This window comes from Hibiscus syriacus, unplaced genomic scaffold (assembly GCF_006381635.1).
Source record: "Hibiscus syriacus cultivar Baekdansim isolate YM2019G1 unplaced genomic scaffold, ASM638163v2 tig00117034_pilon, whole genome shotgun sequence".
NCBI lineage: Eukaryota > Viridiplantae > Streptophyta > Magnoliopsida > Malvales > Malvaceae > Hibiscus > Hibiscus syriacus.
Window position 1 is genome coordinate 9,083,718 of NW_024063533.1, and position 18,235 is coordinate 9,101,952.

The 18,235-nt window shown below is 31.3% G+C and overlaps 1 protein-coding gene across 1 annotated transcript; it reads left to right on the forward strand.

Annotated features, from left to right (window-relative positions):
• The first annotated feature begins 15,377 nt into the window (after window positions 1-15,377).
• LOC120196399 (cytochrome P450 71A1-like) lies at window positions 15,378-17,343 on the forward strand. The gene is made up of 3 exons (XM_039198210.1): window positions 15,378-16,301; window positions 16,501-16,602; window positions 16,645-17,343. The coding sequence occupies exons 1-3, from the start codon at window positions 15,384-15,386 to the stop codon at window positions 17,185-17,187; spliced, it is 1,563 nt and encodes a 520-aa protein (XP_039054141.1). The 5' UTR covers window positions 15,378-15,383; the 3' UTR covers window positions 17,188-17,343.
• Window positions 17,344-18,235: the final 892 nt, after the last annotated feature.

An 18,235-nucleotide genomic window follows, 5' to 3' on the forward strand; every position in this document is an offset into this window, starting at 1 on the left:
AGTATCGATACTGAGGTGGAGGTATCGATACCAAGAGGAAGGCATCGATACTATTTTTTAAATGAAATTCCAGAATGCCAAAATGGCATCGATACCGAAGTGGGTATCGATACCATAGAAAAGAAGTATCGGTACTATAGGAGGGGTATCGATACTATTTAGCCTGAAATGTTGAATTAGGCGTTTCATTTCCAGTTATGTTTATGTAAATTGGTTATTCATTATTGGGAAGTTGGTATTGATCTTAGATATATTGATGTGTAGATTTGGAATGAAAACGTATTAATCGAAGCAATATAGCAAGAGACTGAACAAAAGTTAAAAAGGATTTTGTTTAGGACTTCAGTAAGGCAAAGGTGAGTGTAACTCATTTGTTTTATATTAGATTCGAGGGCGGCTTGTGATAAGCCAACCTCAGAGTTTTCGATCAAAAACCATTCTATTTCTTTTATGCAATGTTTTTACAATGTTTTATTCAAGTTGTAATTCTTAAACTATGTTTTGATTGGTATATGTACATGATTATGAATATGTGATGCGTGAATATGCTTGATGTGAAAGTGCCTATGTGAACAAGACACACTCTGAATAATGAAATGAAAAATAATTATGTGGTTAAAAGCCCAAGGTATATGTATGAGAATTATAGGTATAGTTGGCATGCCAAGAGTCGAGGGTTCTATGTGGTCTTTCGGGACAAAACTATGTAGTCCTTCGGGACAAAACTATGTGGTCATTTAGGACAAATATGTGGCACTTCGGTGCAATTTATGTGAGTAGTGGCGACTACATCAGTGCACAATCTCAATGTACTCAAATACCTATAGTTTTCAGTAGTATGCATTGGGCTATTAAAAAAAAGTTATATAAACCGAACTGTAACATCCTCAATACCGGGTTAGTGACCAAAATGTGAAATTTTAAAATTTTAGTGACCAAATTAAATAAATTGAGAAATTCAAGGATTTAATTGAAGTATTTGGTGTAGGATGAATTAACAAATGAAGGAGAAGTAAAAAGGTAAAAAGGTCATTGATCAAATGATAGCATAAAATAATAATTGTGGGGTTATTTTATAACCCACATGGATCATGTTTTGGGAAACATAGTTTCCAGATAACTCTTCTCTCTTCTTTCTTCATCTCCTTCTCCTTCTTCACCGTGAAGCATACAAGCAAAGGTGAGTTTCTTAATTAGTTGATTCTTTGTTGAACTAAAGGTTGGGTTATGATCCTTAGGTGACACTTAAGCTTAAGGAAAGCTTAAGTTGTCTTATAATCAAAAGATGAAGAAGTTATGAAAGATTAAATAGAATGGGTTTTAAAGTGAAATTTTGAATAAGAGTGTTTAAATGAATTTGGAGGTTGAATTTGACTTGTTATCTATGAGAATAAGAAGTTATAAGTGTAAGAATTAAGTTTGGATAACATGGAAAATTTGGTATGATTATTAGCCTTAAGAATTTGGATGAAATATGAGAGATTATAAAGTGTTGGAATGATAAAAGTTAGCTAAAATGGTTGTAGTTGAGTTTAGTGGTATGAAAGGAGTTTTATATAAGGAAATTTAATGAAAAGTTATGGAATTTTCGGGTGAAACCAATTTATTATTGACAGGTGCATCGATATATTATGAATGGGTACCGATGCACTAAGACTAATTTTGAAGGTGCATTGATACATTAAGGGGTGCATCGATGCATGGAAAATTCGAAGCTATTTTGGGTATCGATACACCCATAGTGCATCGGTACACTACTAAAGGAAAATAGGAATTTTAGCTCATTCAATTAGTTTAAGCTGTTAGTATCAAATTACAAGGTTTAGGCATTTGATAATCATCTTGAAAATTATATTTATGTAGATACAGAGCCTAAATGAATTCCGGAATAATCGAAGGATTAGGATTTATTCAAAGCAAGCAAGGCTAAGGTGAGTGCAATTTTAATTGTACTTATGTTATTGAACGAATATTGGCTTACGATGAGCCTGTGATAGAGTTACTATGGTAAGAAGTGACTCCTAAAATGTTATTTGATTTTTGATTCTTATATGTGCATGAATACATGAAAATGGGTATAGTATATTATATGTGACATGATATACATGCTTACATGAATATGTGATATGTATTACATGTTATATGAAATGACATAGATATTTACACATACATGTGGTATGTGACAGAAGAAAAATGTATATGTGATCACAAGAGAAATGACATGAGTACATGAGCATATGAAACATAAAAATAATGCCCATGGTATATGATACGAGAGCTATATGTATAGTTGGCATGCCAAGAGTAGAGGGTCTACGCGGTCCTTCGGGACATATACAGAGGTCCTTCGGGACAAATACATAGGTCATTCGGGAAAAATTTCACATGCCCCTAGTGGGACCCCATATGAGCTGTGGTGACAGTAATAGTGCACAACCTCAATGTACTCGAATACCTTGAGTTCTCAGTAATGTACATGGGCTTACAAAAGGTATAAAAAGTGTTTGCATTATTATATGTTAGCATGTTATTATTATTTACATGGAATCATATATGACATGATTGAATAAGTAGATGATATGTTAATATGTATATGAAATGCATTATTATTATTATATGTTATGCCTCACTAAGTCTATGACTTAGCGTGAAAGTGATTTACACGTAGGTACTGAAAAGCGAGAGGATCAAAGCTAAACAACAGAATAACATATCTCTACTTGAAGATCAGATCAGAAGTAAAGTACACAGTATGTATTATCATGTTATAAATAGGTTGACATGTAAACAAAGTCACTAAATTAAGTATTTACGCTATGATTGAGTTTTGTAATGTTTTAAACATATTTATGTAAATGGTAACTGTATAGTGATGAACGATTAAATTTTTATGAGTTTTATATAATTTGAGCTGAAGTTACTGTAGTAGCACTGTAATAGTGCATCGGTACACTGTAGCAGTGCATAAAAATGTATTTTCCTTAAATTTGTTGTAACGAACATAATTCAATGATATATTATCATATTTTCTTAATATAAGTCGAAACATTTTGTTATTTTGTAAGAATATTGCTTTAAAAAGTCAATGTGATATCTCGGACTCGTATCCGGGTTGGGTATGGGTTGAGGGCGTTACAAATGTATAAAAGTATACATTCTTGTTATGAAATGAAAATTTGAACCCCTTACGAAATGTTTCTATGAAGTGAATAAGAATGTATTTTATAATGTTTTATTTTACTCGTGCTTGCCCCACTAAGTCAACGACTTAGCGTGTGATTGTTTCATACGTAGGTTTGAAGAAAACATAAGAGTAAAGCTAGGAGAGGACAACATACTCCTGAAGAGGATCAGATCAGAACAATTTGAACGTAGGTTCTTTATTTTGAAATTTTGTTGGCATGTATTATAAAATTTTAAATTGTAATGCTCTGATCCATTTTGTAATCATATACCTTTATATTTATGCAAATTATTGAATGATGTATTTTTAGTTTGAACTTTTAAATAAAAATTTTATTAGAAGGATTCCACCACTAAATTACAATTTAGAGTTTAAATTTTTATACATTTTTCAAGAGCAAATGTTTTGAAAAGTTGATGTGACACCTCAGATTCGTATCAGAGTCGGGTACGGGTTAGGGGTGTTACAATCAACTTGTTCTAGGGAAGAAAATATTTCATAGACTTTTTTTGGGCATTTAAGTCATGCATAGAAGGATTTCCATTTTGCAAACGTATGGTCCAAGTAGATGGTACGTGGTTGTATGATCAATATAAACATGTATTGTTGATAGCAGCTGCGTAGGATGGTGAACAAAATATATTCCCAATTGCATTCATCATTGTTAAATGAGGGACAACTGAGGCTTATGATTTCTTTTTAACCAATCTATGTCAATATGTCGTTCGAGAAGGTGGAGTTTGCTTGATATCTGATCGAGGAACGGGCATTTTGGCAATAATTGAATGATTAGGAAGTCGTTGGATACCTCCGCATGCATATCTCACATTTTGTATTCATCGATTTCATAATGCCCGCATTCGTAGCGAAATAGTATGCATGAGTAAGTTTTATTTTCAACATGTGTGTATTGATTTATATGGTTTTTAAATTGATGTTTAACAATATATATATTATGAAACATAATACGAACTACGCCGACCAAATTTTCATAAGATGTTGGAGAATTTGAAGGTATTTTATGATGATCAGCGTGTTTAGAAGTGGGCTTCAAAAATACCGTGGGTAAAATGGTCGCAAGCTTACGATGAGGGTCGGCGATACAGACACATGACAACAAACCTTGCTAAGGCTATTAATCCAGTACTAAAAGGTACACATCATCTCTCAATAGTGAGTGTAGTGAAAGAGACGTACTTTAGGTTGGTTAAGGTTTGGTCTAATAAAGGGAAGGAGATCGAGTGTCTCATAAATAAAGGTAAAACTTGGGCTCTTATAGTGATGGAAGCGATGTAAACAAACGAGCGATTGTCAACCTCAATGCTTGTTCATAATTTTGACCGAATTGGTTATACTTTTTTTGTGTCATGCATATGATGCAACGAAGAAGGAGAAGACCAAACATTTAGAGTTGATTTACGACACATACATTGTGATTGTGGTCGCTTTCAGGTATGGAGATATTTCTATGCTCATGCAATCGCTAAATGTATGTATACTGGTGTAAGCACATTCACTTATGTTGATGAGTGTTTTCACCTACATATGATATTAAATATCTACAACAATGCATTCAGACAGATCCCAAATGAATCATCATGATGAATGATTGTCAAATCCAATGCTTTGTAGAAGTCCTAAAGGTCGACCCGAGTCTAGTCGTATTTATACCAATAAGAATTTCCATGGTAGAGAGAAAGGTCAACCAAAGAGAAGCGGATTGTGTAGGAGTGAAGGTCATTCATAAAAAAAGTGTCCAAATCTACCAAGATATACACCTTATCAGTAATCATATATGTATTTGTATTTCAACGAATACTTGAATTTCTTTTTTATTTCAATTTGAATGAGTGTTATAAACTAAAATATTTTAATATTATTTAGATAATATTTAGATAATATCAAAATAATTTTATTTTTAATATTTAATAACAAAAGAAATATTAAAAATAATATTTAGATAAATTTAAATACTAAAATATTTAGATAAATTTAAATTATTTAGATAAATTTAAAAGTCAAAAAATAATTAAAACTTAAAATAATAATAAATTTTTTAAATAAACTAAAATATTTTATTTTTCGCGTTAATGTTATAAATATTTAAACTACACGTGTCACCAACCTGATTAGAAAAAAACTTGGGGGAAAATGCCCTCAGGAGAGATTTGCTTTTGCTTGGATTCAAACCCAGCACACTTGGCGGTAGGCTTAGCGCTAAACCATCTAAGCAAGGAAATCATTAGTTCTAAATTCCCAAAGTATATATTTAATTTATATTAAACTACCATTATAAAATACAAGAAATTGATTTTATTACTAATAAGGTGGTTGAATAAAATTAATTTAATAATAATATACATAATGATTTAAGAATTAAAAATAATAATAAAATCAATTAAATAATAGTATATATTTAATAAAAAGTAATATAATTAATTTAAAAAAAAAATTCTGATGTGTCATCCATGTGGACATCACACATCAGCATTTCAATCCACATGGATATTCCATGTCAGCATTTCAATCCTATTTATTTATTTTTGAAACAATGTGATTGATTTCCATATTTTTTATTGAGTGTGATAAATTAAACAAAATTAAATCACTTAATTTGAATAAATATATTTAATATTATTTTTTTATACAAATAACAATGAACTTTATAGTTATTGTATATATTGAATTTATATTAAACTACCACTATAAAATACAAGAAATTGGTTAGATCTACGATTTAAACGGACATCTCAGAAAAATATTCAAATATTTAACCACTAAATCAGATTAAGAATTAATTTAATACATATTAAAATTATTATTAATTTATATAAATATTAAATTTAAATTAAATAATTTCTCATTTGATTTAAAAATAAGAAATTAATTACATAACTATTTAAAATTATCATTTATATTTAATTAATCAATTAAAAATTAATTAAATTTCATATTGAAATTAATATTCTATTCTTGATCTCGAAATTATTTTAATAATTTTTAATATAATTTTATAAATAATTATAAAATATAATTGTATATTTAAATTTTAATAATTCAATAAATATTAAATTTTAAAAATATAATTGATATAATTGTATATTGATTTGAATAATTTTAAACTATATTTATTTAAAATTTGAAAAATTAAATAAATATAATTTAAAACTTATTCACTTAGTACTATAAGGTAAATATAAACTTTTGGTTGAGCGTTGTCTCTTCTAACCGCAGACCTAGGTTTGAGACCATGGAGGTGTCTCTTTAGGTAAAATTTTCTTAATTTTATTACTAATAAGGTGGTGACACTAATTACTTGAATAACATTAATTAAATAATAATTTAAAAATTTAAAAATTAAACAAAATTAAACAAAATTAGTTAACACATGGTTATGAATGTTTTGTTTGTTTGTTTGTTTGTTTTTGAATCAGTGTGATGAATTTCTACATCTTATTTAATATTAATTTTTATACAAATAACAACAGACTTTATAGTTCTTGTCGATGTTGGGGTGTTGTGGAATAATAATGTTGAAGCGGACGTCTAGTGCATTGTGGCCGTTTTGGTTGCTTAGGAGTGTAGTAGTCATCATCCTCATTCATTGTGGGCATATGACCCGGCGTTGTAAATATATGCCAACCACTATGCTTTCCCATCCCACCACTTTGCTCTCTAATCTCTACTAGAAACGTAGACGGACAAATAGTCGTATTTGACATCATGGACGTCATGTGCTCAAAATCTTACGTTGATTCAAACATTGGAGAGTATACGGGTGTCTGAGGAAGCATAAACTCGGGTATGCATCCGGAACAGCAGAACCATCAAACATTTGATGAAACTAACCCACATCGCATGTCGGTTGTGTTGGGCTATCATCCACATGTGTTGTTTTCGCTTCATGTTGTTGAGATGAACTCCCACTCGGTATAGATTTTTCGTATTTTCCAAATTTTTTCTTAAATTTTAAAATTGTCGTCTTTCTCCCAACGTTGTCAAGTACGACTTTCCATTATCTCAATAATAATGAAGGTAAGCCGAAGCCTGAGAATCAAAGTCATCACCTTGAATGAGATCAAGAGTTGGCAAGTATGAAGCTCTGTTGTTCCAAGCTTTAATGTAGTTTACATGCTTCACAACCCAGTACACGTTGTGCTTACCACGTCCATCTAATCTATGGAGGTGGTAATGATCCCATGGAATATGAGGAATTGGCTGGTGAAAGTCGAACTACCTCAACACTCTATTCAAAAACTGCATCTCAACAAAATCAAAATGAATCAATGGTGTAATAGCACACCAATATTGACAACCATCCGAAATATATTTCGGCACACACGCAATAAATTTTTCCTCTATGTACGATCTCCAATTAAACTATAAAATTAAAATTTATCAAAATTAATTAGGCGAAATTATAAATAAATAAATAAATTTAAATAAAATAAAATAATTATAATAATATAGTATATTATAATATATTCCTCCTTTTTGCTATAAATGTCGATTTTCAGCCTAAACTCTTTAATATTATTGTGCACTAACCCCATTTTTTCTATTTTATGCCTTCATCTATATATCAATCAAAACATATTTGTTAATTATTTTTAATCAAAAGAAATAAATTCTAATTAAGATTTAAAATTAAAATAGAGAAATATTACCTTCTGGCAAGAGGAAAGTCAATCGCAGTTTGACTAATCGGTGTTAAAAATGGAAGTTTGTGCCAAGCCCATGATTGTAGCAACATTAGACATCCATTGATTTCTGCTGTATTAATATTATTTACAATTAATGACGCCTTGCACATCTCACGGTACAAGAATGCCAATATCGCATATCTCCAACTATATTGACGTGTATTCTGAAAATTTCTCAAAAACGGAAAATACTACGTATGAACCAGATTACCGGATTTATTCGACATCAAAACTCCTCCAATCAACTGCAATATATATGCTCGAGTTACATATATAATTTCTTGTTGGGTACTATTTTGTTAGAGCTTAAATTGATTCTTCAACCACGTTAGCCTCAAACGCCACCCTTTTAAATTGGGCTTACTGTTGTATGCCCAAGAAACTCATTGCAAAGTATTTCCACATTATTGTAATCATTTCTCATCACCACAGACATCAAATTTTTGGGACCCCGAGTTGCAAGGCCACATTCTCTAGAGTTATCGTGCATTCTCCGCACGAAAAATGAAATGTATGTGTTTCTGGCCTCCAACGTTGAATCAACGCACTAATCAAACCCATGACCAACTTGTACTCACGAACAAATGTGACATAATACAATCCATCCTCTTGCAGGTAATCTTTAATCAAAGAGAAAATAACCTCAGTGACCAAAAATCCCAGATAATATACGATTTTGACCAACTTTTTTTGGATTTGCGAAAATGACCAACAAAATCGCAATGCGATCTCTAATTCGCATTGCGATCTCCACTATCGCAAATTCGCGTTGCATTTCGCGTTGCGATAGTTGAAAATCGCGTTGCGATTTTCCATTTCGTGTTGCGATTTTCCATTTCGCGTTGCGATAGTTGAAAATCGCGTTGCGATAGTTGAAAATCGCGTTGCGATTTTCCATTTCGCGTTGCGATAGTTGAAATTCGCGTTGCGATAGTCTACAGTTGTCGTTGCGATAGTCTACAGTTGTCGTTGCGATTTTCCAAATTCGTTGTGATAGTTAAAAAAAAAGATTTTGTTTCTTAAGAATTTTCTCTAAAAAGATAGTATCCGCGCGGACGTGTCGAAGACACGTATTACCACGACCACGACCACGACCCGACCCGACCCGACCCGAGACGAGACGGACGGCGGCGGCGGCGCACGAGAGTCTCCCTTGTTCTCTATCACTCAACAAGGAAGTGGGAAAGCCAAGCCTTAAATACCATTCCCAATAGTGTTTCCAATACTATGTGGGATTTGAGCATTACCAACACTTGTTCCCAATACTATGTGGGATTAAGCCTTAAATAGTGATATTATTTTTGAATGTTTTTCTTAAAATTGCAATAATCGCGATTGATTGTAGATTGACTTTTAATTATGACATATTTAATCGTATAATACTAATGCAATTGGTTGCTGATTCAGTTGTTTTAAGGTGCATGATTGTTAATTATTTCCTGAATATTCACATTGTATTGGAAACAAGTGTTGGTAATGCTCAATCCCACATTGTATTGGAAACACTATTGGGAATGGTATTTAAGGCTTGGCTTTCCCACTTCCTTGTTGAGTGATAGAGAACAAGGGGGACTCTCGCGCACCGCCGCCGCCGTCCGTCTCGTCTCGTCTCGTGGTCGTGGTCGTGGTCGTGGTCGTGGTCGTGGTCGTGGTCGTGGTCGTGGTAATACGTGTCTTCGACACGTCCGCGCGGATACTATCTTTTTAGAGAAACAAAATCTTTTTTTTCAACGAATTTGGAAAATCGCAACGACAATTGTAGACTGTCGCAACGCGATTTTCAACTATCGCAACGCGAATTTGCGATAGTGGAGATCGCGTTGCGATTTCAACTATCGCAACGCGATTTTCAACTATCGCAACGCGAAATGGAAAAACGCAACGCGATTTTCAACTATCGCAATACGAAATGCAACGTGAATTTGAGATAGTGGAGATCGCAATGCGAATTAGAGATCGCATTGCGATTTTCTTGGTCATTTTCGCAAATCCAAAAAAAGTTGGTCAAAATCGTATATTATCTAGGATTTTTGGTCACTGAGGTTATTTTCTCTTAATCAAAGGGTGTGACTTATCAGGAATATTGAGCCGATGACGAAAAGACTCGCTGCTCGTCTTCTTACAATTATAATATTCATGAAATTAATCAATTAATCATAAAATAAACCTCTACCATTTAATAATAATAATTCATTCTCAAATAATAACATTTTATTAAATAATAATAACACCATCGATACCAAATTGCTAGAAATATGTTGAGCATCAAGATGAAGTAGTTAATTTTGTTATGCCATTTGAACGAATCTATAGAAAAAATAATTTTAATAACATTAATAATTTAATATACACATGAATGTAAACAAAATAATTTAATCTAAACTAGCTAGCAGATTAAAACAACAACAAAAAAAAATTAAAATTAAAATTTACCTAATTATTTCTTTCCTTCTTCTTCCTTTCTTTTTTCTTCTTCCTTTCGTTCTTCTCCTCTTCTTCTTTACTCCTGGTGATAACCCTCCCATAACCCATATATATTACAAACCCAACCAACCCCATTATTGCTGCAATTATTGCATCCAATATTACTGCCCATTGCAGCTATATTATTGCCCCTATGCAAGGAGCAGACTGTCATGCAGGGAGCAGTTTCACGGGTGAGCATTCACGGGGGAGCAGGCATGCATGCATGCAAATGGGAGACACATGGAAATCTATGCGACTCCTTGGTTGAAACACGCATGGAACACCATGTGACTCTGATGGTGAAAAACGCATGGAACACCATGTGTGGAACACCGTGCGACTTACCCGGGTTTTGCTTAGACGTAGGGAGTACAATGCGTCTTCAATTTTTACTGTAGCATTTGTCTTATTCGAGCAATTAATCCACGGGTACCATTATTTTATAATTTATTCCATATGCATTATTCAAAAAATTTGCCCGTGAGCAGTTTTTTAATTTTTTAAAATATATTTTAAGATATAATTTGTATTAATTTTAAGATTGATTATGTATTTTTGAACTTTTTTTTAAAGAATGATTTATAATACGTTAGTTTGGTGTATTTTTGGACTATTACTTTGGAGTTTAAACTTTGGAATTGTTTTACACATTATCTTGATAATTGTTTTTGTTAAAATTTTTAATTTATGTTTATATTGAGCTCTATATAATATTATTAGATTTTACATATATTAAAAAAAGCTAAAAATTTTGACGAGAAATGAGTCATACAACAATTTTTTCCAACATGCATTAGTTGAATAAAATTTTATTAAACTTATCAAATATCGAATCGAGTATGAGTCAAATAATTTTTGAGTCGAAATATATTACAAGGCGATAAGTGATGTGATTTTTACCGCCTTATCCTACAGGTTGTCCCATGAGAGTAATATGCTTTCTTTCCTGTTTGATTCGTCAAAAGTTAACATGCAAAACTCATACTTCATAACTTTACTCATGGGTCAGTAGCGGAACACAAGAGAGATTAACGAGTAATACCTCAAAATTTTTTAAAAATATATTTTAAATCTTTAAAGATTTTAGTTTGATTCCCCCAAAATTTTTAGAAATTCAGATTAGATTTTAAATTTTTTAAATGTTCTTAATTATACCCCTTCCATAATTTTTAAAATTTCTTATTAAGTCTCTCAAAATTTTAAAAATTTTAGTAAGATCTTAATTTTGGAAAAAAATATAAACTAAACCTTTCAAAAATTTTAATTTAAATCTCTGAATATTTTAAAGTTTTAAGTTAGCCCCCTAAAACTCTATCATTAAGTTTCGTCACTAACTTTATTTTTGTCCTCCATTTACAACTCTCTTTTAATTCACTTAGACGCAATTAAGATATACAACTCGTGCACGCATATATAAACACACTAATAACGAACGTAATAATGTTTCTGCCAACACAAACATATTTTTCATGTGATTTCTACATAAAATTTATACATCAATCTAAGCCACCCTACTTTTGTTAACTTAAAAGTTCAAATTTAGTTTGAAAGATAATTAAGAGTTTGAGTTAAATTTAAACTTCAATACTTCATGCCATAAAAGTTGACTTAAGACTTAAATTAAATTCAATCTTCATTTCTTCAACCACACGTATGAATCAGAAGTTAAATTATATGAAAATCCTTCAATTGTAAAAATATTATACAACTTTAGTAAATTTAATCTAATCCAGAATCACTTAAGATATAAGGGATTTAAATCAAAATAAATTATTGGTTAATTTAATACTTTACAATAAAAATTAAATAAAATATAACCTATCAAGTGGTTATAATAATTTTTTCTTTAAAAGTATTAAGGTCGAGTAGTTGCATCTGCAACATGGTCGGTCCTGGGCCAGGGCAAAAGGGGCATCCGCCCAGGGCCCAAAAATTAAAATATATTATTAGTATAAAAATAAAATAGTTCAACTTCCCAAAAAAACTCTAATTAAAATTTTATATTACATATTTTTATATGTAATATAAAAATAAAATAGTTCAACTTCCCAAAAACTCTAATTAAAATATATTATTAGTATAAAAATAAAATAGTTCAACTTCCCAAAAAAACTCTAATTAAAATATATTAAAATTTTATATTATTAGTATAAAAATAAAATAGTTCAACTTCCCAAAAAAAACTCTAAATAAAATAGTTCAACATGGCCGGTCCTGGGCCAGGTCAAAAGGGGCATCCGCCCATGGCCCAAAAATTAAAATATATTATTAGTATAAAAATAAAATAATTTTTGATAAGAAATTTAAAAAAAATTATAAAAATAAAATAATATTTAAAAAACTGTAAAATAAAATAATAGAGCCTATAAATTTATTAAGGCGTCAATTGTAATTATATAATTTTTATATTAATGTTAATAAATAGTTCAACTTCCCAAAAAAACTCTAATTAAAATTTTATATTACATATTTTTTAATTAAGTGCCCAGTTTTTTAGTTTTGTCCCGGGCTAAAAATAGTCAGGACTGACCCTGGTCTGTAGGATGTATGTATTGCTAATTATTTAAAATTTTAAACAAATACTATCTTATAATCATCTTAGACTATTAAAAAATTAAATAAAAAAAATGATAAGTTAGATCATATATAATATATAAATAAATACATATTCCACCCTGTCTACTGGTAAAAGAAAGGGAAGTTGAATGAATTTTCAAATTAAACCAATCGCTTAACATCCGAGCCTTGCCACTCCCATGATCTAAGAGATGGGTCCACATTCATCTTACAACCCTTAACTTGGATCTGAAACAGATCTCCTCAATTATATATATATATATATATATATATATATATATATATATATATATATATATAAGGTTTTGTTACCTAATGTAAAACACTTTTAGTTTTACACAGGTTTAGTATCGTTAAATGAGTGAAAATAGATGACTGAGATTAACAGTAGAAAATAAGAATATATTCATTAAAAAAAGAGTCAACCTCAATCATCTATTTTCACTCATCCAATGATCCTAAATATATGTAAAACTAAAGAATTTTGTATTGTGGAAGTAAATCCTTACTCATATACATTGTGTAAGTGAAGCAACTTCAGTGATAGTCTTGGAGTCTCCAGTTCGAGCATCATGTATGTAAGGATATGTGAGCATTCAATGTTAAATGGTTGAGTCTTTAAATATATATTATTTTGTGTTCACCCTAGACTAATCATTTGACATTAAACGTTCAAACAACTATGCACACGTGGTCTCCGATCTCGAGAGCTTAAGATATAACAATAATCCCTTAATTAATGGTCAAATTTGAGGTCTAATCCCTCTATTATGATCCGATTTGAAATCTAATATATATATATATATATATATATATATATATTTAATTTGATTTGTTTTATCCTCTATTCTAATGATGTCCTTAATTAATTTTAAAAAATACACTATTGTTTATCAAACTTTATTTTTCGAGCATTATGTTGTCGTGGATTTCCCCCATTAAAAACATCTCTCCAAAAATTAAATTAGTTGAGAATGTATTTTTTAGGATAATTACATATTTAGTCACCTAATCATTCTTATGATTTCGTTTTAGTCATCCAACTATTTTTTTAAATCATACATAAAATTATGTTTTTGTTCCATTTTAGTTACACACCGTTGAAAAATAAATAGAACTCTTGACGTGGTAATTTTTTTGATATTATCTTATGGTGACACTTTAGCATCACCGTTAATTTTTTAACGGAAAGTGACAAAATAGAATCGAAACGTACTTTAGCTATGATTTTTTTTTTAAAAAGTTTGGTGATCAAAACGAAATCGTGAAATTAGTTGAATGACTAAATATGTAGTTTACCCTTTTTAAACTAACTAATGACATTACATACATAAAAAGTAAAATTAATGGTAAAGTACACAAATAATCCCCAAAATATAGGACGTTGCTTTGTTAAGTCCATCGACTATTAAAAGTTACAAAATGATATCTCGACTGTCTAACTTTGACGACCATCAATTTTTAATGGAAAAAGATCGAGTTTGGAACATATGAATATTCGAGTGATCATTTTGTACCTTTTAATAGTCGGGGGACTCAACAAAATAACGCCTTATAGCCAAATGATAATTTTGTAACTTTTCGGGCAACTCAATACAGAGGAACTCTATAATCTGAGGACCATTTGTGTAATTTGCCCTCAAATTAAATATATAAGGACTAAATGTAAAATTTAGAAGACCAAATCCCGGACAATTGAGATTCTCTCTTCCTAAAATTCATTTTTAAAATCAAAAGTCCAATATCCATGTGATTTTTGAGTTGTGTGCAGATCATAGTGCAGAAATTTTACTTCTTTTTCTCTATCATGTTCAAGCTATAACAGCAAAATAATCGGTGTTAATTGTATTATATGTAGTCAAACTAAAACTTTCATTGTAAATTAATCTTTAAACTTTTGAATATTTTAAATTTCATCCTAAAACTATGACTTTTATTCTAAATTAATCCTTAAGCTTATGAGCATTCTAATTTCATCCCTAAACTAGGACTCTCTTTTTAAATTGGTCCTCAAACTTTTAAATATTTCAATTTTATCCCTAAATTCATCCAAATATGTAATTAGTTTCAACCGTAATTTAACCTAATTTTTTTCAAACATACAATAACATAACTTGGTCTAATGTTTTTATTAACAAGGGATGTGATTAGTATATACTTATAGTATGGGGTGAATTTGGAATATTCAAAATGTTTAGGGACCAATTAAAAATGAAGGTCATAGTTTGGGGATGAAATTGAAATGTTCAAAAGTTTGTTGACTAATTTAAAATGATAGTCATAGTTTAAGAATAAAATTGTAATATTTAAATGTTTAAGGACCAATTTAAAATAAAGATCATAATTTGAGGACATGTTATGCAATTAACTCAAATAATCGTCTCCCTTCCTTTCTTCATTGATTCCAAGAATACAAATGCTAAATCTGCTTTCTTTAGAGCAGAAAAGCAATCATGAACCCATCAATGTTATTGCAGCAATGGTGGCAACAATTCGATCCTGTCATCTTCTTTACTTTTCTCTTCGCCATTCTTTATCTCTTCAAGTTTTCAAGATCCTGGAATCGCAATCTGCCGCCATCTCCACCAAAGCTTCCCATCATTGGCAACATTCACCAAGTTGGGAAATTGCCCCACCGATCTTTCCGAGCCTTGTCTGAGAAATATGGCCCTTTGATGCTTTTACACATGGGGCAAACTCCAACACTCGTGGTCTCATCTGCTGAATTAGGCAGGGAGGTCATTGTTGAACACGATGTGTTCGTAGAAAGGCCTCAAATAAGAGTTACTCATACTCTCTTCTGTGGCTGCACCGACATTGCGTTTTCTAGTTACGGTGATTACTGGAGACAAGCAAAGAAAATCTGTGTTGTTGAACTTCTGAGCCAGAGGAGGGTTAAAATGTTTCAGCTCGTGAGAGAACAAGAGGTTTCGAGAATGATTGAGAATATAACAGAGTGTTGTCACAATGGGTCTGAAATTGCTGCTTGTGAAATGTTTGAAACCATTGCGAACAACATCATCAGCAGATCTGTTCTTGGTCAAGTATATGAAAGAGAACATGGGAATAAAGGGTTTGGGGAGCTATCAAGGAAGGCAATGGATCTTATAGGATCCTTTTGCTTTGAAGATTTCTTTCCATATTTGGGATGGGTTGATGCTCTTACAGGCTTGACTTCAGAACTGGAAAAGGTTTCCAGTGAACTACATGCTTTTATTGATCAAATAATAGAAGATCGCCTGGTTATGATGAATGATGGAGATAATTATACATCGGATAACAAAAGTTTCGTTGATATTCTTCTTCATCTTCAGCTGGATGGCAAGCTTGACATCAGTCTAACTCAAGATAACCTCAGGGCTATCCTACTGGTATACTTCTCTTCTCCTCCCCTTTCTCTCTCAAATGCATAAATCCGGATTTATGTTGTTCCAACACTAATTTTACTCGAAATATCCTTTTCGATGTTTATGTCAGATAAAAATTTGGATATGAACTGCTAAAAAAACCCTTTAAGGAATGAACATACACACTTACTCATATCTAACATTGAGTATCATCCTATTACAGGACATGTTTATTGGCGGAACCGATAATATAGCTGCCACACTGGAATGGGCAATGGCAGAACTTATGAAAAACCCCGACATAATGAAGAAAGCTCAAGAAGAGGTAAGAACAGTAGTGGGTAGAATGAAGAAAGCTCAAGAAGAGGTAAGAACAGTGGTGGGTAGAAAACCAAGTGTGATTGGGATGGATGTCAATGAAATGCACTACTTGAAATGTGTTGTGAAAGAGACTCTGAGACTCCATGCTCCTGTTATGGTCTCAAGACAAAATCCCACAGCTACTAAATTGGCAGGTTACGATATTCCTGCTAAAACAATAGTATTGGTGAATACATGGGCAATTCAGAGGGATCCCAAGTTGTGGGACAAGGCTGAAGAGTTCATCCCAGACAGGTTTTTGAACAGTTCAGTTGAATTCAAGGGCCAACATATTGAGTTTATGCCATTTGGTGCCGGTAGAAGAGGTTGTCCCGGGATTACGTTTGCAGTTGCCGGAGCTGAATATGTTTTGGCCAATCTTTTGTACTGGTTTGATTGGGAGTTGCCTGATTCGCAAAGGTGTGAAGATTTAGACATGAGTGATTATTATGCTCTCGTCGTTCGCAAGAAGGTACCCCTTCGTCTTGTACCAGTACTGCATTCTTTTTCAAAAACCTGCAATCCATTTGTGTGCTCTTCAGGATCTTAGGGTAGATGTAATGTTTTGCTATTCATATAAATGCTGCTGAAGTTCATGAAAACTTGTTACCATTTATTGAAGAGTGATAAACAACTAAATTCCTCTCTGTAATGCTATGAGCTTGTTTGTACGACAGATTCAACGCAATGTTGCGTTCTCGTTTCGGTCTTTTCCTTTAAGATCACTTTAACTTAAACATTTACTCAAAAATTCAGATCGTTACATTAACATTCCCAAGAAAGGATGACATGAGCATTCTTGGCCACTCGGTCAATTAATTAATAGATAAAATAAAAAATAATTACTACAAAAATATAATTAATCATTTTTCGTTGATGAAGGCTTGTCAGTTGCCACCACATTATATTTTCATAAGCAATTACAATATCGCTGAAAGGATCCCATTTACTCTTTATTCGAGCTGTGGTTCTATATCTGTAAATGCATCTACATCATATATGAGTAACATAGTCAACATATCATCTTCAAACTTACTATTCTGAGACTTCAGATCTTGATATATCAAATTATGTAAGTCGCATACACGTAATCCTTATTTCTGATTAACGTAAATATATTTTAAATATCACAAGTAATCTAATATTTAAGCATATTTAAGATCTTAATTCATCTAGGATCCAGTCTAATGATTTGTCAGTCTAGACTAACACATCTATGCCTATACTCGGGAGTCAACCATTCCGACAACCAAGACAAATTATTTCTACATTTGGACTTTAGACAATGTAATAATTCTTTAGAATTATTTGTTCATGATAATTCTATGAACTACGTACATGTTTGGATTACTAACTAATATAAATTATTTTCTATAATATAATCAAACTTATAATACATTTCTATTCAATTAAATTCAGGTGATGAATAAGGTATAACATGATGCATAACCAAACATGAATGTATTGATATAATCTTGTATTCAAAATACCTAATAAATATCTTGTTAATCATAATTATATTAGACATTCATGTTGTTAATCATAATTATATTAGACATTCATGTTTAAATCCAAATAACAGAAGATGAAGTTCTTAG